Source organism: Salminus brasiliensis, chromosome 25 (genome assembly GCF_030463535.1).
Source record: "Salminus brasiliensis chromosome 25, fSalBra1.hap2, whole genome shotgun sequence".
NCBI classification, from domain to species: domain Eukaryota; kingdom Metazoa; phylum Chordata; class Actinopteri; order Characiformes; family Bryconidae; genus Salminus; species Salminus brasiliensis.
The window spans coordinates 16,027,027-16,050,524 of NC_132902.1; the positions used below are offsets into that span (position 1 = coordinate 16,027,027).

The 23,498-nt window shown below is 39.5% G+C and overlaps 1 protein-coding gene across 1 annotated transcript; it reads left to right on the plus strand.

Annotated features, from left to right (window-relative positions):
• Positions 1-1,292: 1,292 nt before the first annotated feature.
• On the plus strand, positions 1,293-22,912 carry mmp2 (matrix metallopeptidase 2). Its single transcript, XM_072671614.1, has 13 exons — positions 1,293-1,627; positions 2,216-2,442; positions 3,238-3,386; positions 4,305-4,433; positions 4,606-4,779; positions 5,058-5,231; positions 10,016-10,189; positions 10,356-10,511; positions 10,626-10,752; positions 17,774-17,910; positions 18,000-18,159; positions 18,597-18,706; positions 21,855-22,912. Exons 1-13 carry the CDS (start codon positions 1,472-1,474, stop codon positions 21,953-21,955), a joined length of 1,974 nt encoding a protein of 657 aa, XP_072527715.1. The 5' UTR covers positions 1,293-1,471; the 3' UTR covers positions 21,956-22,912.
• Positions 22,913-23,498: the final 586 nt, after the last annotated feature.

The following is a 23,498-nucleotide window of genomic DNA, read 5'->3' on the forward strand; positions in this document are numbered from 1 at the left end:
ATGAATGTTGTTATTGTGATAACAATATGTTTTTCTAAGCATATTGAGGAAACTGTTAGTGCTTAATAAACACTGATCAGCTGCAGGTTTCATTACTAACAGTGTCATTAGACTGGTTTCATTAGATAAAGAGCAGCAGATGTTAAATAAATATCACTGTGTTTAGTGATATTTATGGGAGAGTCTCTGAATAGCAGTTTATAAGAATCAGTCACTACTGATGTTTTCAGTCTATGATTGTATCAAGATAAATATTTATAGTATTTAAATATTGTGATACAGTATTTTTACCATATCGCCCAGCCCTACTTTAAACCTTCTCTGAGATCCTTATTGCTATCCTAATCCTTATTGAATCCTTAGTGAACCTCCAGCGTGTGTTGTGGACTCATGGATTTTACTTTAGCAAGAATATTGCCTATATTTGTGATGCCCATTATTTATAATTTATTTATATTTATATATATTATATTTATACTTCTCCTCACGGGTCTCACGCAACATTCAGTCGGCAGCCCTACTATCAGCACCACTGGCATCAAACTGCTGCAAACTTCAGCATAACAGCAAAACAACAGTCCTGAACTTTTTTCCTCTATAATCTTCTGTCACATTTATCTGATGTTGAGCAGGGTAAGGGCAGCCCACCAACACCCCCCCCCCCCCCCACACACACACACACACCAAATCACAGACCCGTCTCCTATTTCACTTTGCTCCAAACTGCGAACTGCAGCGACCGAGTGACTCATGAGCGAGTCGTTCATTTGAATCGACTCTGTTGGATAAATTAAATAAACTGTATCACTAGTAAGCAAAACGGCGAGGCTACTGTTACTGTTATAAAATGACGGGTTCTAATAAATGACCGATTAATAATAATAATAATAATAATAATAATAATAATAATTAGCTTTCACAAACATACATAAAAATTCACACAAACACAAAAAGAAATACCAAAATATGGCAAATCATGAAAAAAAATGTTTTTTTCTGATCTATCATCATTTGTCATTTTTAAACAGTGGTAGACTGGTCAACCAGCGCCAGACCAGCACAGACCGGAATTCATGCTGGTCTATGTTGTTTTTTCCAGCAGGGACTCCATTATATTGAGTAGGAGTAGCAGATTACTGACTGAACCAAATCGTGGAGGGGATTAGAGCAAACTTGACCTGTTAATCATGAAAGCGTCGATTCGTCACTTCATTGAATCGTTGTAAAGAATCGGTTCAGTAAACTGAATCAACTTCCATCGCTCCAAACAACAAAAAAGAAAAACTGCAGGCGCAGCTGTTTTGTGCAGAGCAGTGGGTCAGGATGTGCTGTTGAGGAGCAGAGTGCAGTGCAGGCGCAGAGAGAGAGAGAGAGAGAGAGAACCACTCGCAGCTTCAGAGCGCACGGTGTACAGCCGTGCTCAACTCTCTGCTGTGCTCTCCCAGCCCAGGCTCCTCGCTAACGGGTCAACATGAGGTGCTTTACGGCGTACAACTGTAGGCATTTTGTCCTCAGAGCTTTCCTGGTGCAGATCCTCGCTTCTCTGGAAACTTTCGCTGCGCCCTCGCCTATTATCAAGTTCCCTGGCGATGATAGTGTACCACGGACAGACAAAGAAGTAGCGCTGGTGAGTGAAGAGTGTTTATCAATGGGGGGGTCGTTTCTTTAACAGTTTCATATAGTTCATCATTTAAAACAAATATCCATTGGAATTTTTTGATTGCATGAAATGTATTAATTTTTTAAATTAAATTTATTCTCAATCTAATTTAATTAATATTTTTGTGTTTTAATAATCACAAATGTGTTAATAATCAATCATCGCGTATGACCAAAATAATAGGTGCAACATTTTTACACCAGAAAAACCAAATGCAATTACCCATGTCAGATATGGACATGGATGGATTAGGAAATCAGGTATCTCTTAAACTGTGTAGTTGTATTTTCTGCTCAGGTTAAGCCTGTTTTAGGTATAGACTGCCTTGCTCATGAGTTCAGAGTGTACATATATATATATATATATATATATATATATACATATATAATCACAAACCCAAGCGTTCTAGGTTTGGTCCTTTGTTCTAAGACGGAGTGTTGGCACTCATACTGAACCCCTCAGAGCACTTTGTGTGGGATGTGGTCTGAGAAGGCACTTCCAGTAAGGTTAAACTCTGTAATCTCTCTCTCTCTCTCTCACTTGGTGTCTCTCCAGCACTATCTAAATAAGTTCTATGGCTGCCCAGAGGACCGATGCAACTTGATGGTCCTGAAGGACACACTGAAGAAGATGCAGAAGTTCTTCTCTCTTCCCGAGACCGGGGAGATCGACCAGAAGACTGTTGAGATCATGAAGAGGCCCCGCTGTGGAGTCCCAGATGTGGCCAATTACAAGTTCTTCCACAGATCACCCAAATGGGAAAAGAATGACATTACTTACAGGTTAAGGGGCTGTTTTTCATCTGTCTATGCGTGTGTATCCCAGACCCTTCTCAGAAAAGGCATCTCCTTCTCTGAGATGATCAGCATGTCTTCCCCCACTCCCTGTAATTTTTCAGGCTTTTTTCCTGCTTACTTGCACATTCCATTCTGGTAAAACATGTTGCTGATCCTGGAAAGTTTCTGAACCAAGGAAAAAAGCCACAAAGCCCTTATTTGGGTTCCCTAGTAGTCCATACCGTACAAAGCGAAAAGTCCCAGCTGGATAACAAAAACAACATTAGCAACGTCTCAAGAATGTCCTAAACTGTCTGTGGTGGGTAGATCTGACTGGAATGATAGTGTTAGTGTTACCAGCAGTGGGCATAATTGGAGACAGGGCAGTGGCAGTGACAACCAAAAATAAATTCATTAGTAGAGCTATTAATTAATAGTGGTTAATGCACTATTAATGTTGCTATCACAAACAATTGACGCAATCATTTTTAGGGGTGATTCAGTGTGTTTGGGCCAATGCGATATTGTGAGAATAATCCAGAGTTTCCCAGAGAACCGGACAGAGTTGTTAGTCGGGTGAATAACGGTTAATTGAAGAAGACCTTTGCTTGTCTGGTTTCTCTGGGAGCACTTCTTGTAGGTGAATCATAGACAGAGGTAGCAAATACTAGGTGTAACTGGAAACTGTATAAAAGAGTGTTTAGTCTAGAGAAGACGTTTTGTTGGCCTTTTTACATCATGTTGTCTGAATCAGCGTCTTTTTGGAGTTTGGAGGTCTAACTGCATATTTTTTATCTCCAGGATCTTGGGCCATACTCCTGACCTGGACGAGGAGACGACCGATGACGCTTTCTTCCGTGCTTTTAAAGTCTGGAGCGACTTCACTCCTCTCACCTTTACACGCATCACAGAAGGAGAGGCTGACATCATGATTAACTTTGGCCGCAACGGTACTGAATATCCCTCTCTGGTGTGATTTTATTTAGTTGGGGCTTTGGCCTAAAGAACCTAAGAAGATGCCCTTATGTTCAGGTCTTGTAAAATACAATCTGTAATCTCCCCTCAATAGAAAGCACATAATGAAAGTCTTTATATGTATTTATTTACACTTTGACCTGAAGAAAAGGTCTGTATATTGTCCACGGAGAAATAGAAGTATGTAATACTGAATCCTAGATAGCTTTGCAAGATTATGGCTAGACTTAAGTGACCGTCTGCCTAAACTGCGGTCTGAAACAACTACAAATTATACACTGAAACTGCAAAGTACAGCTCAGTGGACTGGAAATTGTGGCTCATGTCTTCTGTATTGTCCGAAGAAGTAACCAGACGGGTTAGTCACATGTCAAGGCATTTATTCAGCAAAACATTTGGAAGGTGGAAGCTGATGCTGGAGAACCCAGTATACCAAGCAGAGCATGGTGTGGCGAATTGAAGCTAATCATGAAGGATAATCATGACATAACTCCAATGATGATGATTCCTTTCTGGAATCATGGATCATTGATTCAACATTGCTTAGAAATAGGTCAGACTATACGTCTGGTTTTCCATCTATGGGACAGTGGTGTGAACAATTGTGGTGTAAATTGGAAAAGCGTGTGTTCGGGTATCCCCAGGTTATTGGTTGTAGTCACTGGCTGTTATTCCAATATCAAACCTTTAAAAAAACTTTCCCATTTATCACCCAACAGTATGAAAGACACCTCCAAGGCCTTTTCTGCAAGTCCTAGAAACTATCCCGTCGAAATAACACCTGGTGTTTGAGCTGTATGACTCAGAACTGCATGCCCAGTCAGTTCAGTTCAGCAGGAGGTTGTGGGTATATGGTATGTGGTGACTCTGCAGTTCTTTGGTTTGCTCTGCAGAGCATGGTGATGGTTATCCATTTGATGGGAAGGACGGTCTACTGGCTCATGCGTTTGCACCTGGACCTGGAATTGGAGGCGACTCCCACTTTGATGATGACGAGCAATGGACTCTGGGAGATGGGCAAGGTATTCAAATGGCTACATCTTGATAATCAAGCATTTCTTCTTCTCTCTATTAAAAATAATGTAACCATTATCTCCCAGAATTGTATTATCCTAAGTTTTAAGCTGAAGTATCCAACATGTATAACATCAAGTTGTTCTCTCTCTGTGTGTCTTTCTCTTTTGTTCTCTGTAGTCGTGAAGGTGAAGTTTGGGAACGCAGAAGGAGAGTTCTGTAAGTTTCCATTCCTCTTCATGGGGACAGAATACAACAGCTGCACATCTCAGGGACGTGATGATGGGTTCCTCTGGTGCTCCACAACTTACGACTTTGATAAGGACGGAAAGTACGGTTTCTGCCCACATGAGTGTGAGTAGCCAGGATTCTTGGACAGCATGTTTTTTTAAGAGTACCCATTGTTCTGAAATAGGCAGCTTCTGTAAGTATATGTTCTGCTTGACTTTGTGTTCTTCTCATAAGTTAGGTTATTCTTGCATGGTTGATAATAACACTTTGTTAGAAGATAATGTCCCTGCTACTAATGCTTTGATACATCGTCCTGCAATAGGACAGAATAGAACCTATTGGGACATCAAAGTACCTTAACAGAAATTAGAGAATACCAAGCTCTACTTCTTGTGTTACAGTGCTGTTTACACTGGGTGGAAATGGAGATGGAGCTCCTTGCAAGTTCCCCTTTACGTTCCAAGGGGACAAATATGACAGCTGCACCACCTCAGGTAGAGATGATGGTTACCGTTGGTGTGCCACTACTGAGGACTATGACCGGGACAAGACCTATGGATTCTGCCCTGAGACTGGTATAGTATTTTTCTCTACTATCTACATAGACCCTCACTAAATCTTGTAATGTTGAGAGTTGGGTTGGAGCCACAAACGTCTATCAAAAAGTTTTCTATCAAAAAACACATTGGAAATGCTTTCAAAACATCTAGATATAAAGAAAAAATATAAATATAAAGATTCCTAAATAGATCTTGGCTTGGCCTGGCTGAAATAACCATCCATTAAAAAGTTATTTATGGAATGAAATGTGGTTCTGCTGTGACATCCCTGCCAAGAGAAGTACAGTTATTTATTGGCAGCAATTTCTCTAGTAATTTACTGTTTAGTCATGTTCCAGGTAGTGGTGGTGGTTTGGTAGTTTGAGCATTGGGTTATTTATCACAGCATTTCGGTTTATTGCTTCTGCCTTTTTTGGGACTTTGAGCAAGGTCACTAACCCTCTCTGTTGTGCTGACCCTGCTCTCTGACCCCATATTTTTAAGGTGATGTATACAACTATGTAATATATTACTAAATGCAAAATTGATCACTGTATTTTTACAACGTTTTTCCCCCATTTTATATTTACAGCTCATATGTGCTTTATTGTACACCCACTGCTGTCTGAGGGACATTATCTGGTATAAACACTATATAAGCATATAGGCAAGCATGACAATGTTTATATAGACTGTCACATCACATAAGAATCATGCTATTTTTTTCAGCCGCGTTGGCTTGTTGATCAGGTGCATCTTGAACTAAATGTCAGTGGTGTTCCTGATGCAACACTAAGCTTAAGTTTTAATAAAACACAAAATGCCATCATGATGTCATCAAAAAAAAATCTGATACTAATACTATCTGTCACTTTCTCAATATTATCTGCCAATATCATTCAGTATAAAATGTAGCACTTTATCTCCCAGCGTTTCTTCAGCAATCTGTTGTATTTAAGGATCTAAGCTTTTCCTGTAGTACATTTTTGAATGAGTAAATTTTCTTTAGAGTGTAACATAATTTCCTTCAGATATTTCTTTCAGATAGGAGCTTAGTGTTAATCCTAGAGGAAAATGTTATTGCTAAAATGTTGATCTTTGATGTCTCAGGAGTCTTTTTTTTGTAACCTCATGTACAATTAATTTGGAGAACAACTTTGTCACAACTGTTTCTACTAAAATTAAGCAGTTCTCCTAAAATTGCTGAGGGGAAACAACATTAGACATAAATGAGACTCAAGACCTCTTTCTTGCCTTGATTCCATCTCTTTCAAGACCTAATCTGAACAGGAATTACCCAATAAAACCATGATAAATAATTGAGAAGTTAGGAAGTAAAGCTTTGTAACCCTAATTTAACACATTCAGTTCATTTATTATTTTTTAATTATTATTTATTATTTATTTACCTGTTACTAATCAACCTTTTATTTCTTGAACAGAAATCATTTTGCATAGTGAAAAAAGCATAAAGGGTGTCTCCAGAATATCTGTATCATCTGTTTGTATCTTCAGGTTTACTCAAGAGGAGACTGACATGAAATTACTAATGCCAAAGTCTCCTTTGTCTTTACATCCGATCTCTTTGTTGTTTTAAAGAAACATTGCGATATTCTGTTCCTATGGGATAGAACCTGCCCACAGAAAAAAAACATCATAACTGTGGCATCCACTCTTCCTGCAGTCTCCAAGAAGGCTGCAAAAGTCCTTCCTCTGTTTGTTTTTTTTCACTGTGGGCTGGCAGTCGTTATTTTCCATTGTGTCAGGGAGTTGGCTAAAGCTATCCAGGAGAGTAGGCCTCTTCATCTGGATCTAATTCACTGGGAATGCAACTTGTGTGTGTGTGTGTTCATATAACCCCTTGACTAAAAAGCAACAGAAGCTTTTGGCTATGCCAGCCTGACTCTAAATAAAAGCTCAGCAGCCCAGGAAAAGAAAAGAAAAGCCCCTTGATTTCATTTCTCGAATGAGACTACCTTACTGAAGTTAAAAGCATCTGGTATCCCTTTCTCTCTCTCACTCAGATTCTGTTAGACCCTAATCCAGGATTCTTCACGAGTCTGGACAGATGCTTTCTGTTCCTCTTTGCACCAGAGATCTGAACTCTCTGTTCCACTTGCTATTACGTCAGTCTTGGGCAAAACACAGGCTTGCTGTTAACTACCAGTGGGACATCTTAAGTCACTTAATAGCGGAAGTTCACTTGGGTAATCTCACCCCGGGTACCAGAAAGCTCTGTCTGCGGTCCTGATAAAAAATCATTTAACACAAGCTGCAATGTGATCTGGTCTGCAGGGATTATAGCTTACAAACAGAGCAGTACAATAGAGGGAAACATGAAACCCTATCATGTTGATTTGAGCATTGTAAACATGCAGTTTGTCCAAAAATGCTACTGTAGGATGGTAACTGTTAACATGCTAATATGCTTTCATTCACAACCAATGATTGTAGAAAACATGGATGCTGTGGTTCCATTCTCTTCTGTTCTATAGAAACAAAGCCAAAATTGTCCACCATGTTGTCCGATTCGCCCACTCATTTGGTAGACCCATCCTTTCTCCCAGTTCAAGCGTATCTCAGACCGCCTTCATTGAGCTTACAGAGCAGAAGCAAAGCAGGTTTTCTCCCTGGTCCCTAGTTTGTCCGATAAGTGTAATGTTCCAACAGTAAAAGCGCAGCTAATCTACTACGTGTAATAAACAGAAAGGGCGTGATACGCGTCCTGCAGATGGTTTTTCTTCCAGGCTTCCAAGGCTGTCGATCACTTCATTTCCAAGTGTAACCCTGCATACGGCATAACAAAATAAGATGGAAAATGGTCTATTTTATATTTTAAACATATGGGGATGGGCAGAGCTACACATCATACTGCAAACAGCCAGCAGAGGTGCTAGAGAGCTGTTGGACTGTCCATGTTTTCTACAGTTAATAGCTGACAGTAGGTTGGGTGGGTGCAGACTGTCCCATTAAAACTCCTTCTTAGTAGCCTGTAGGTCTTGCAAATGAAACCAGAACTCTGCTCTGGAGGTTTTGTTTTCCACCATTTTCATGGTGCTGTTTTTGTTTCCTTTTTTTCCTGCATCATATGTGCGCAGAGAACTGTGGGTAACCCAGGGTCAGGAAGGATACTTCAGTATCCTCCGATACGCTCCAAACTTAGGCTGCATTTCTTAGCTACATTTGCTGTATATGAAGGGTCCTTCACTTCTAAACAGCCTTCTGTGACGTAGCACCCAGAGAAATGCATGCTACTTTGGCAGCTGCGTAGGCTTGGGAACACAGCTGTTGTTCCCAACTAGCATATAACTATTTTATTAGCCATATTAGCATTGTTAGCTAAAATCAGTTTAACCTCCCAAGCTCAGTGACAGTAATGACATGGAAAACAGTGCAAACTAGTTTAGTAGAGTTAGACTGTACTGTATGTAACATATAACTGTACTGTACTGTATGTAACATACAACTGTACTGTACTGTATGTAACATACAATTACATAGGAGTCACAGCAGATAATATTGTTCAGTATTTAATATGTTCATCCTTCACTTTTTTTTCCACTTACATTTTAAATCCTTTTGCTTTACTTGCTTTTATTCTTAGATGTTGGAGCATTTTGTGCTTCTCACCATCCAAGTAATAATAAACACATCCAGTAATTCTGAGGAAAGGACTCTGGGATGGCCAGTCATCAACACCAGCAGTCTCTTTGTTGTTTTATTTTTATTTTCTCAATAAGGGTGGCTTAATCAGCTACACATCATTTCAGATCCACAGTCATCTTCTTACAGTGGTTGAAGGTTTTGTTGTTTGTTTTTTTAACAAGAACAGAGCTTGATTTCCTCCTATCTCTGAAAGACGAAAGCTTTTCACTCAGGTTATCACAGTTTACCTGGTGGTCTACCAGGTCTTGCTTGGATGTAAAAAGCCCCGTTGTCTTTGTATCTGTTCATAATTTTTTTAACTCCAGTTGTGGAAGCTTGTGATTTTCCTCTTTCTTATGCAAGTCTTACATCTATTCACCTCAAGAATATGTCCTGAAAACTGAAGAGTGCAGTGCAATACACCTATCTGCCTAATATTGAGTAGGTCCCCTTGTGCCACCAGAGCAGATCTGACTATTTGGACTCCATAAGACCTCACAGGACGTGCTTTGGTATCTGGCACCAAGATGTTAGCGTCAGATCTTTTTGAGTTTTGTAAGTTGTGAGGTGGGGTCTCCATAAGCATCAATGAGCCTTAGGCACCCACGACCCTGATTCTGGAAAGTACCGACCACTGCATACTGGGAAGACCTCACAAGACCTGCCTAATATTTTGAAGACGCTCTGACTCAGTTGTTTAGCCTCAGCTTTGGCCCTTGTCAAAGCGTCTCAGGTCCTTATGCCTGCCCATTTTGTCTGCTTTTAACCTTCAAGAACTGACTGTTCACTTCGTCTAATAAATCCAGCCCTTGGCAGATGCCGCAGTAGATGAAAATAATCTTTTATCACTTTATATTATATGAATCAGTGGTGCTAACCCCTTAAAACTCCAAGCCTTATTACACACTATGGCATATTACACAGTAATTACAGGAACCTCTGTAGAAACTGGTGGGGCTATTCTTTAGTAATAGAAGTAATACCTTCCTGGTCTGGCCTAGCTCTCTACTGCCCACCCCCTCCCAGCTGGAACTCCCAGCCATGGATGACTGTGGCTACACTTTCGCCCCACAACAGGCCATAGGCATTTTATGACTGATTGGTGTATGTTTGTAGATATTCTTTTCTTGGTAAGTTTCTATAACCTTTCATGAAGTTCTTCTGTGCTCCTACAGCAATGTCCACTATTGGAGGGAACTCTGAAGGTGCTCCCTGTGTCTTCCCGTTCACCTTCCTGGGCAAAACCTACGACTCGTGCACCAGCTCCGGACGTAGCGATGGGAAAATGTGGTGCGCTGTCACCAAGAGCTTCGATGATGACCGCAAGTGGGGCTTCTGTCCTGATCAAGGTGACTGATTACTTCACTTCTGCTCATTAGAAGTAAAATGCAGCATTTAGTAGATGTTAAATTTTGCATCAAGGAACACATCTTATAAGACGGTTATCAAGCTGAGAATGGGCAGTTAAACTGAGACTAGTCTGACGGTGGTTCCTGCATTCTTACCGTTCTCCAGGCTACAGCCTCTTCCTTGTGGCAGCTCATGAGTTTGGTCATGCCTTGGGCCTGGAGCACTCTGAGGACCCTGGCGCACTCATGGCTCCCATCTACACCTACACTAAGAACTTCAGGCTCTCTGACGATGACATCAGAGGCATCCAGCACCTCTATGGTGAGCTCTGAATTTTTCCAGTTGTTGATGCCGGCATTAAAAACAAACAAACAAAAAATAAGAAGCGTCATGACAGTAATAAACACTTTTTCACTCTCCCTTCATCTCTTACAGGTGCTTCAACTGATAAGCCCCTTCCACCCACTCAGGGTCCTGTCACTCCAATGGATATCTGCAATGAGAACATCATATTTGATGCGATAGCACAGATCAGAGGAGAGATCTTCTTTTTTAAGGACAGGTAATTATCCAGATGCATTTCCATAGAATTCTTGAGCCATCTCCTACTACAAGCGCTAATCCTAAACTTCATTGCTGTCCCTCAAAAACCTCGTAACTCAGTTTTCTGCCATTTAAAAAAACATTTTTTACATATTTTTTTTACATAGTTTTTGACTTTGTGTCAAATATACCATGATAAATGGACCAATAGAAATGCTCCAAAACGTAATGGAATAAAATATTTAAATATAATATTTTTACATTGACTTAAATTGAAAGTTATTAAGGTTTTTCTTTCTCCTGTAAAGTTGCCATTGTGAAGATTTTTTGGGGGGTGACAGCAACAATTGACTGTTTACAACACAGTAAAATCAGCTTTTTAAAATCAGCATTGGTTTTAACACTTCTGTTGAAGAGTTCATTTTAACACATCTCCTCAAAAGTTCTCCTTACTCACATTTTTATTTCTGCATCTCATGTCATTAATACCCCATTCAGCTTGTTTATGGTTCAATTTTATCTGTAGGTTAGGCCTCCTCCATCACATTGCCTTCCTTTTCTCAGACTTCTGACCATAGAGAAATTGTGATATTGATAGATTTTGAACAATCTCCTGACGATTGACACAGGCAACACTTGCGCCACTCAAAAGCTGTGAAACTCTCTTCAGTACATAAAAACCATTCGGTAATTTCAGTACATTTATCTTCTGTTACTTTATAGACACATCTGTGCACAGCTATGTACATAGTTTCAAAGCTCTAGAGTGGCGCAAGTGTCTAACTGCCTGTGTCAAGTTACACATGTGTATGTTTGTCTGTGTGTGTGTTTGATTGCATTGCAACATCTGTTAGCACAGTCTTATCTAGTTGTTATCGGGTTTCAAATGCAACAGACAAATGTGCCGACAGAGGCTTATAAGAGAGAGTAGCTCTAAAAGTGGTAAAGGTCATTAAGGTTGAGTGACTAATGGAGCTTATGCACAACAAGCACTCTAAAACTGTAAATTCTCCTCATGCTGTCGTACTTCACAGGAGAAAGAGAAACCTTTTCTGAACATTTAAGGCATGTTAATATATGTTTCATATATATTTATTTAATATATAAATGAGGTGTACCAAACATAAGTTTTAAAACCTTAACTGATTCTGGTCACTAGGGTAAAAATATTATATCACAATATTTAAAGACATTTTCACGATACACAATATTAATCACAATAAATGTGATTGCAGAATAAATGCAATGGTAGTGACTTAAAAGCTACTGTTAAAATACTCTCCCATAGTGAGCACAGTCATTTTTATTAAAAATGTGCTGCACTTCATCCAATAATAGTGACTAATTACACTGTTCGTAATGAAATGTGCAGTTAATCAGTGTCTCGATATGCTTAGAAAAGAATATTGTGTACCATGACAACAAAATTGATCACAATACACTAAAATGTTGTTATATTGCCCAGCTCTACCCTTAAAGCAGGAAGGTTTAATGTACTAAAGTATATATGCAATGACACTTTCAGCCAGCCGGTGGTCCATAGCCTATTTAAGGGGTTAATGAAACCAGTTGTGGTTCTTCTATGATATCTCTCAAAGAACCATTTAAAGCACCTTTATTTTAAAGAATACAATTGAATTACATGTCCTGTAAGTTTTACATTCACATTCAAAAAGAAGCTACAGTTGTAAACAAATATGCCAGTAGTCCTCAGTAGGTTTAAAACAGAACAGACCACAAGATATATCGACACACCATTGCACAATGCCGTTTTTGTATAAACAGTTGAACTTCTGTTTTACGGGTCACAAAGAACTTCACAAATTGCACCATAATTCAGGGAAGGCTTCGGGAACATTTTCTCTGAGTGGTAGGAGCGGTAATCTTTAGTGAATTCCAGGCAGTTCCGAATTATTCATCTCTTTTTGTGGCTTTAAGAAACTGCTGTCAGGAAATGGACCAACAACCACAGCAGGAAACTTAATTTATCTTCCAAAAACAAAAGATCAGATGTGTTATAAATGGGAATAATAATGGTAGAAGTACTTAAGGTAATAATGTTTATTTAAAAGAGCTAGAGTTAAATACAAGTTTATTTTAAAAGCAATTGTAATTCTGAGGTCCAGTGATAAAGTAATCTTAGAGTCTCAGGCTGATCCGCAACAGTGTATTTGTGTCTGCATGTTTGCACATATGTGTATGTGTGTGTGTAGATAGGTGAGATACAGTAACCACAAATCTCTCTCCAAATTCCAGACCTAAACTGTTGTACCAAAACCAATAACATGACCAAAAACAACCAATCACACGAGCCTTTTTCAGTCTATTGTGCAGCCTACAGGCAGTCTTGCTGACTGTCCTGTCTTGTCGTAATTACATAATTATGACCCACATAAAACAGTCCTTTTGTGTACTGTAGACTTTCCAGAGCATCCACAAGTAGGATATTAGTCAAAAGTGCTTCTTTCTGAGTAGTGGCCTGATTCTGTATAAAGGAAATGGAAAGTAGTCACAAAGCAGTTTTACAGAGATTTGGGTCCGAGCCTCTTTTAACCCCCTAAAAAGCCAATGGCCTGCTGAGTTTGTACAGAAGTCCCTGTACTTATTGAGTAATACACCTTAGTGTGTAATAGGCTTTGGAGTGTTAAAAGTTTAAGCAAGCCAGGGCAACCGTTGCAAAGAAAAATTCCCTCAGAAAGAGAGAAAGAAGCCTTGAGAGCAACCAAGATACCAGATAACACAACAAATGACAGTAACAAGAAAACAAAGAAAATAATGAGAAAAATCAAGTCATGAATTAAGAGAATGTGAGTGTGAGTCTGGAGACCATCTTAATACATGGGAAAGAGAAAACAGAAAGAAACGATAATGGAACAAAAATGGTGAGTTTACACAACAGGAGAGTCTGATCCAGTGGGTAGGCAGGCACCAGCACAAATAGACACAAATAGGGATACTTTTCCAGAGGGTCTTACATTTGAAATATGTTACACAGGTTGGTGAATATAGTGTCGGGAGTCTTGATGGGACTCATATTAGCTCAGCAGAAAATCAAACCTCAGTCTGCCACATGAAATGTGTTGTTACTACACTGTGTCAGCCTTATATGTCTCAGACTTCTGTCTTTTTCTTATTGTGTCTTTTTCGTTGTAACCCTGAGGTAAAACCTGAAGTACTTTAGCCTGGCTGGATCTCACTGTGATTTGATTATATGCTTCACAACGGTGCTAAATTACATGAAAAAAATCTCTTATGATGAAAAGCTACTAATGATAAATGTGAATACAAGTGGAAAGCCTTCGATTAGCATTATGCTAATTGCAATAGGTGACTAGTAGCTTTCATTCATTGTCAGCCATGGTTGAGCTATTTCTTTATGCAGAATGTGACTTCAAGTAAACCCCATAGCACACATACACACACACACACACACACACACACACACATCCGTCCACTCCAGATGTTCTCTGTCAGGGACCGGGTCCATTGGGAACAGCGAACCCAAATAATACAATGCACTCTGCAAACGTCTTTGAAATTGTTGGCTTTAGCACACACACGGCAAAGGGAGATACAGTCTCTAACGGACTAGACGCAAGCACACCTACACTTACACACTTTGTAGATGAATTTAAGACTGAAAAGGCGAAACAGTGTCCAAAGCAAACAGCAGCGAAATGAAAAGCTTGCAGTCATAGAAGCTTGCTAACGTCGCCTGAGAGCAGAGCTGCTGGACTAAGAGAGAGCCACCCACCATCCTGCACACAGAGCCATCTTTAAGTCCTCACAGCTCTGTGGCTGACAAGGATAATCAAGAGACCACATGCATACACACACTTGAGTGTGTGCATCGTGTCTCTTAGTTGGGAAATTACTTTCCGTGAATAATTTCTGGGGAATGGCTGTAAAAGCTCATCATGGACTCAATGATCACATTCTACTTAACGAAGTAGATATGCAGCACCAACCCTTTTTATCTGACATTTATGATTACATGGCTAGAAAGCAACAAGCCATTAGTTTGTTAACCCCATTCTTGTTAAAAATCGCAAGCAAGACTAGCATATTGTCCCGGTCACCCAAAAACTAGCACCTCCCTAGACTGGTAAGGAATTTAGGCTAGTCTAAGCTATCTACTAGGGGTTTAACAGTTTAGGGATTTTGGTGGACGATTGCTGACACTGGCTGTCTAAACAAATACAGCAAGATCTCACCATACGGTATTCTGTTCAGACCACTACAGCATTAAACAACTAACATAGACTGTGGTCACTTCATTAGCTAGCTAAACAACCGCTGTCAATATTAGCTGTTTAGCTATGCTGGACAAAATGTCCATCAGTCTACCATAATAAGGCCTGTATTTATTGCACTGTATCTGCAATTGTTTGTAGGTGCTTGCTAATCCAGTGCTGCTTCTAAAACCATAAGCTCTAGTTGCTGGAATAGTGCTACATTGATTGCAATCAGCCATAAGGGTATGTTGGATTAGTAGTTCTGCATCAGTTTACTTCAGCACTTTAGTTCCAGTACATTATAACCTTATACTGGGATCCTTATACCTCTCTGCAAGACACATGGCATTGGGCATGGTGACCTTAGGTTCATGTGTGGCTGCTCCAGAGCATCCTACTCTATTGGAAGTCCTGTTTTAGCATTTGGGGCACCCTATAGTAGCTTAGATCACTCATTAGAATTAGTAGTCTGGATCTCTTAGTAGTGGGCAAACTGGACATTTTGGTGTCTCTGACCACAGTTGTTCCCATGGTGGCTTGGGGGCTTTAGGCAACTGATTATACCACTCAGTCTGTAGCTCTGTATGCCATAGTTCAGTGATTTACTTATCTAAGAAAAATACGTCATTACTTGATATTCTTGGAAATGCTTGAATATGATACTGGAAATGTCATTATGACAGCGTTATGATAATAAACATATTGCAGCATGATCCTGCAATACCCAGAGTCAGCAAGAGAAGAGGCTTACTTTACTGTGAAAGAGGATGACTTTAGCCCTCAGATATTCACATTGGGTCACTGGCTACAGCTGTTTAAACCATTGGAAAGAGCGAGGAAAACAGAGAAAGGCTGAATGACTTATCTGTGGCTGACATCCTTTATTGTACTTGTGCAGCTGCATTTGGAAATTAACATTTCTTCTCTCATTACTGCTTTCAGTAGATCATTTTAATACCACAGTACATTCCTTCTCTTCAGTTTAATTGAAGTCTTGGACTTTTCCTCTGAATCTGAGGGCCTTTAGGCAGGTTCCCCCTTTTCTTCCTGCTGTCCTGTTGGAGCATGCATTAAAAGGGAATGCTGGCATGTCTGAATTCCCGGAAGGCTTTGTTTTGCTGCTCTCTCTGCACTAGCAGGGAGTGGTGTCTGGAGGCTAACCATTTGATCACCTCTCATTAAACCCCGTCTGCCTTTCCCGAACCTGTCTGGAGGTTTAGGCAGAGTGTATTATGGTAGGAACTCTTCTTCAGGGTTAGTGTGAGGTATTGAAGAGGTTCAGCAACTAATTGTATTGGAACCACATCTAAAAATGCATGCCATTGTTTTCTAATTGTCTTTTCTTGAAGAGTTGTTCATATTAAGAAAGAATCAGTGTTCTTTGTTGGTAGCGCTATAGCTGTTTGCTGCCTTAATTCCATTTGGGATAGTTCAGGAGAGGGACATTAGGGGACAGAGGGCTTTATTTTTAATTAGGGTTTTAGGTGTATGCCATTGTTAGGTATACCATGGTATGAAAATGTACATTTGCTTAATACCAGTACTGGGAAAACTGAACAGAGAAGTCCATCAATTTCTTACTATTTTAAGAGTTTTAAAAAACAAAGTCAGTCGATTAACTGAAAAAATAATCAGCAGATTAATCTAGAGTGAAAATTCATTCATCAGTAACTGGAAACCTTTTTTTATGGAAACTATTAACTACAACTCAAGTGTAATCAGAGTTGCCTAAACACTAAAAATCCCTTCAACACTAACTTTTCAGTGTCCTAGTAGTTGCCAACTCAGCTATACATACCATTGTTCTTAGTTCACCTGTATATCATGCTGGGTAGCCTCTTAGAACAGAGGTCATTTACATATATATGTCTTAGTAGATGGATGGATAGATGGATACATAGGTAGGAGGATGGATAAATGGACAGACAAGACAGATGGATGGATAGATGGATAAATAGATAGGTGGATGGGTGGATGGATGGATGGATGGATGGATGGATGGATAGATAGATAGATAGATAGATAGATAGATAGATAGATAAATAGATAGATAGATAGGCAACATTAAAACAATCAATTATTAATTTAGATTTGATCAAATAACATATGAATTCATGAAGCCTTAATTAATCATGTGACTATGTAATTTTTTAGACTAGATTAAAAATCTAATAACAAATTTTAAGATACAAATAAAAAATAAACCTACTTTAAGGGGTTAACTGTATAAAAAGCCTTTCCTGCCTGGTCCATAAGCGACTCTGGCTGAATGTAATGGGTTAAAGATAACAGTCGCCAGAGGTTCTTTTGTTGCTTGCACAGATTTGCATGCAGTGGGTCGTATTTGCTATGCATCGAAATGCAGTGGCCGGATCTGCCTTTTAAGAGACTGAAATATTTTGGCCTTTGAAAAATAGGTCAGTGGAAAAGGGTTGGGGGGGGGAGTGAGTATTGTTGGTGTGCTGAATGCTGGAAAAGCGGGCGAGTTTGGGCCTGTTCCACTGGCTCTGCTCTCACAGCCCGCTGCCATAACGAGAAACAGATGCTCCAATGAATCACCCCATTGTGGTCAGGCCATAGATCTACTAATGCAGACTCCCTCTCTCCTTCTTTCTCTTTTCTTCTCGCTCCCTCTTTCACAAACACACTGTCCCACTCCTTCTCTGTTTCTCTCTTGCCTCTGGCTGCCAGTTCTCTCCTCAATTTGATGTCATGTTGTCCTATCACACAGGACACCCCACAACACATTCTTTATCAAGTTTAATGTATTTATACTGTCATTAAAGTTCTCAATCTGTCTCTCAGGTTCATCTTCAGGACTGCTACTCCACATAGTAAGCCAACAGGCCCGATGTTGGTAGCCACGTTCTGGAGTGAGCTCCCTGAGAAGATAGACGCTGCCTATGAAAACCCTCTAGAGGAAAAGTCAGTGTTCTTTGCAGGTACAGTTCAGTGTTGTTAACATGAATCTGAATCATCTGTAAAACACAATACATGGATTGTTGATGTGAAATTTTAATTAAAATTTTAGGTGATGAAATGTGGGTGTATTCGGCTAGTACTCTGGAGAGGGGCTATCCTAAGAAGCTCTCCTCCATGGGCCTACCACCAGACCTGCACCGTATAGATGCAGCCTACTCTTACCACAAGAGCAAGAAGACATACTTGTTCTCTGGAGACAAATTCTGGAGGTACCATCCCTTATATATGTATATATATTTTCTGTCGTAGTTCAGAACTGGAAAATGGTAACAGACTAGTTTTGACCTGGAAGATGATTTGTGCATATTTGGACTGGTCTTGACTTGATTTTGTTCTTGATTCAACAAAGATGGTTTTGACTACAGCTGTAATGAGAACAATATAAATTTCTAGGCGGTGCCTGTGTGCACAGGGAGTAAATCAATTTTACTGTATGCATGAGATGCCAAAGTTCATCTGCAGTTCCAAGAAATTTCCAAAATTACAAAGTCCTTATAAAATTATGAGTGCTCATAATCATAAATTTTGTTTTTTTTTCCCTCATCTCCTGTATCTGTAGCAATTGAGCGTGTTTGGGAAAGGAATGGATGTTGCATGGTCTACTGGCATGTAAGCAGCCCTGGTTTGTGTTGTAATAACTCTACAGGTACAATGAAGCCAAGAAGAAGATGGATCCAGGCTTTCCCAAACTCATTGCTGATTCGTGGAATGGTGTTCCTGATGATTTGGATGCAGCCTTCAGTATGAACGGAAAGGGTAAGAGGCTATTCGGACAGCTGCCTAGACTTTTTATTTTTCCGCTCAGTTTAACTAAAAAGGTTTTACACAACACTTGGTAGATTGGCTAAAGTTGCTGCTGCATATAAAAACAATATGACCATGACATGTGAATCATTGTCCTGTGGGAAATCTGATACAGCTGTTAGATTTTTGGGTCAATCTGTGTTCTTGGCAATGCACTGACGTTTTTTTGTGGCGCAAGTTGTTCCTGGGGTAAGCGTACCTCTAGCCACAGTCTGACCCTGTGCATGTGGGCGTATGTGTGAGTGTGTGTTTGTAGAGTGTTGTTGGGCAAGTCTTGTGCAGAATCCTTGCCAGATTTAGCATTAGGACTTCATTAGCAACAGCAAAAGACTACACTAGTCTAGCCAACATGTGCCCTGTACACACTCGCACATAGGTCTTGAAAGTGAAGCCTGACTCAGGGCTTCAGGGCCCAGTCAGGGCTGGCTAGTACTAAAAACATCTATAGCCTATAACTATAAAAAAATGCCAATGCAGCATCGCCAGCAGCCAACATGCTCAGAGGAAAGCACTGTATCCCCAGGTCCACCACACTAGCTAACAGACGCCTGTGCTGACCAGCACTGCTTTTTTAAAAAAGTGAGCCATCAACCCATCTGGAGAGAGGGAACCCAACTGTGCTTTCTCAGACTCTGGCTGCTGATGGCAAAGTGGCATAGCGTGGTATTCAAACTCGTGACCTCCAGGCAAAGTGTCAGTGCATAGAGCACATGCTAAAATATTTTATATCCTAAATTTATCCTGTTTTTCTTGGATTAACTGTATCTACTGTCCAGCTGTCCAGGGAAGGCTTTTTTTTACTATATATTGGAGCATTGCTGTGAGGATTTAACTGCATTCACCCCACCTCATCCCAAAACTATTGGATAGAGCACCATCCCATAGAACACAGCTAAATGCTGGGGGCTTTATTTCTCTACAGGGACAGGTTGTCATTTAGAAGTCATTAGTCATACTTTTGTAGGGGTGTCCACAAACATTTGGAGAATATACACCTCCAGATTTTTTTTTTCTTAAATTTGCATCTCTACATGTACGGCAGCCATTTTATTCCAGGTATTTCATCAAACAAAGCTGAGTTACCTGAATTTGCAGACTTTGAATGGCATAAAGTCCCAAAAGCAATGTGAAAGACTAGCGTAAAGACTAGTCTTTACAAGGTTATTTCACCATAGTGATTTTTGAATGCTCTCAAAGTTATATATAGCAGATACAGATATTAGCACTGTGTTGTTTACATCTGATTAATAACTTCTTTGCATTACAGTTATTATATATATATATATATATATATATATATATATATATATATATATATATATATATAGTTTTTTTTTTGCATTATTTGAGCAGTTGTTTTTGAGCAGTTGTCATTTCTGCAAAGAATGCTTTAAATAGCAAATATTTTTATTTGGAATTTGTTATATATATATATATATATATATATATATATATATATATATATATATATATATATATATATATATACTTCTACACATAGGCTCTCACAGTTAAATAGTGTAAGTCTGTGTAATATGTGAAAGGAGCCTCTGTGTTGGTAATTAACCACCTAGTTGCTCAGAAAGCAGGGAATGTGTATAAGCAGTGATGTAGGACCAGTGCTGACGATTACTGCTTTTGGCTCCTGTAAATGCTGCCACCTTTTTTTTTTAACCAGTAAATATATCCAGTGCTATTCATCATAAATGTTTTCTTTACTGTTCATTATGCTTGTCCCTTTGACTTCTCCACACAAGCTCGTCCCCAACGCGAGGGCAGGAAGCTTTGCATATTTACATAGCCTCGTAAAACTGCCAGCACCTACACAGCCAAGCCATAGAAACAGAGCTGCACTTGAGAATGTATTTATTTGAATTGTACACTCTACAAACAAGCTTCTTCAAGTGTTTTAGCATAAAACTTAGTGGATCTTGACATAAACATGACAACAAAGTAGCATTTGGATGCTTACTTACTTCTTTGCCTTCTTTGCCAGTACTATGTAGAACCGTTTCTGGTTATTTTCAGTACAAACCATTACAATTTCAGACTTTCAGCATTGATCAATTAAATTGTACTGTATTTATTACATGTCTGATCTATTGAACCTGTTAACCTTCAGAAATACTTAGTGTTTCATTTTGAGACATTCAGAAACTACTGTAAATTATTCAACATGGAACTAATACATAGGTTGTGTACTTGAGGAACTGAAGTGTGCACTTCTGATAAAAATAAACAGCCTGATAAACAGCCCTCCCTGAGATGAACTGGATGGGCCTGAGCAGGGAGAACACAGCATGCAGTGTTACTCCAGGACCAGGATTGATAACCACTGCCATGGAAGAGTCAATCAATTCATGTGAAAAACCATTTAGGTTTGAAAGGACCTTTACATAATATACACTGATCAGCCAGAACATTAAAACCACTGACAGGTGAAGTGAATGACATTGATAACCTCATAACCACGGCACCTGTAAAGGAGTAGGAGCAACATATTAGGCAGCAAGTGAGGCAGAAAGGTTCACAGTGTTGATGTGTTGGAATCAGAAAGAATGGGCAAGCATAAGAATCTGAGCCCCATTAACAAGGGCTGAATTTTGATGGATGGATGACTAGGTCAGAGCATCTCCAAAATGCCTTGTGAGTGGGGAGCAAAAGCTAGGCCATCTGATCTGATCTCACAGCAATTGCTGATAAGGGTAATGCTGGGTATGCTTTTTGGAAGAATTATTTTAGTGGCACAACGGGCACTTACACAATAATAGGCAGCTGGTTTTAATGTTCTGGCTGGTCGTTGTTAAGATTAAATGGTTCTTTCTTACATTCTGTGGTGCTTATTTGAACTTTAAAAGTTTTAAAATTAGCTTTACAGACAAAGCCATCCAGTAATGGCCAGGTTTCTTAGATTTGCCTAAGGCAAGGTAGTCCCCAAATTGTGCTACACTGCTGCCTTCCAGGAAGGGGAGTGAATACTCCAGGTCCAAGGGGTCAAGCTGCAGGGTTATTATTCACTTATTCTTTAGGGCCCATGTGACATTTACTAGTTCCTCAGCTGTTGTTCTGACATTCGTTGGTGTCCATGTTTGCTCTACAGGCCACAGCTACTTCTTCAAAGACTCCCACTATCTGAAAATGGACGAGAGCCTGAAGATCATCAAAGTGGGAGAGGTCAAAACAGACTGGCTGCGTTGCTGAGCAACAGCACAATCTCCAGCCACAGACTGACCTATAACCTCGGGTCACCATATCACATTCCACCATGGTGTTGGACTGTTCTCGCACTCACCCCGAGTGAGGACACTTAGCTAGCCGGTGAGGCTTCATCATAGTCAGTAAACTCTGGGTCTCTTCTGTAATGGAACGCGTAATGGAAAAACCAGAGAGATCATTAAAAAAAAAAAGAATTGTATTGTTATGCTGTGTGATATTGGCTGTTTACTGTCCATGTTAAAGTGTTATTTCTCCTTTTATGACCTTATTAAAGGAAATAAACCATTTGTGTATTACCGCATTTGCAAAGACATCAGGTATGTCCCCACTCCTGCAGTGGATTTACATTGTAATATACTGTAGTAATTGTTACTTAAACTGGATTCTTTCAAGTAGGACTGCAAAGGTACAATTGTGAGCACAACAGTTTGAGCAAAAGTTGAAAAATGTGCCTGCTGTTTTGAAAAGTATTATGGAACATGCCTTAAAAAAAGCCTTAAATAGGTGGAGAACGGACAAACAATCTGAATCAGTTTATTTTTTATTTTAATGTATATCAGATACTGTTTTGCATTTCATAGGAAAAGCACTTTGTACATTGATTATTATTGTGTTCAGCAGCAACACAGGAGACCAAACATATCAGTAGCACATCAGTTGTGGGTTTTTTGGGGTTTTTTTGCTTCTCAACTGACTTTTTTTTTCTTTTAAGGGAGTATATCGTGAGGTGATTCAGGGCACGGGTTGCCTGAGATTATGTAGGGGTGTAGCATGATGGACTCATGACAAGAAAGTATCATGAAAATACTGTTGATTAATCATATGTACTTTTATTTTTATCTTTGGAGTTGGCATTATAATTCTTTTTTTTTTTTTTTTTTGTATATGCTTTGTGCACTTTGTCACTACAAGTCATTCTGAAAATAAAGAGACTGTCCAGTATTCCCATCTGTTGCTTCATCTATTTAATAGTTAGTTATTATATATATATATATATATATATGTGTGTGTGTGTGTGTGTGTGTGTGTGTATATATATAAGAGATGCTTATGTTATTATATGTCCTTCTTTTCATTTATGAATTATTCAACCTTTTCAATAATCAAGCAAACATCTAATCACATCCACTTTATGATATCTTGTATGTATAATCATGAGCTACTCTCACATTTTAAGTCTCTATATAAATAGAGTACAACAGGGGACTGTAGCCCATCTGTTGTGTCAGCTACTCTTTACCCTGTTTATCATTGGACAGTTACTACTACCACAGAACTGAACAAATGGAATTTGATTGGCAGACTATTCTACTCTATAAGTACATCACTGGCATGGTAGTGGAACAGTGATGTGTGTAGTGCTGCTTTTTCGCAGAGGCCACAGTGGTGTCGCTGAGGTTTTCACACACATCTGTATCACAATGTTGAGGGCGGTCATCCACTCGAAATGATCCAGTCAAGAGTTTTCAGAAACTGACCAGTTACACTTTTATCCCCCTCAAACCCTATCCTACTTGGGGGACCTTAC

Bases quoted from the DNA above. Each gene is read 5' to 3' on its own strand.
- mmp2 (XM_072671614.1), top strand. From the start codon at position 1,472: ATGAGGTGCTTTACGGCGTACAACTGTAGGCATTTTGTCCTCAGAGCT. The intron at 10,753-17,773 runs GTAATTATCCAG...TCTGTCTCTCAG, and splicing joins ATCTTCTTTTTTAAGGACAG to GTTCATCTTCAGGACTGCTA. The intron at 18,160-18,596 runs GTACCATCCCTT...ATAACTCTACAG, and splicing joins TCTGGAGACAAATTCTGGAG to GTACAATGAAGCCAAGAAGA.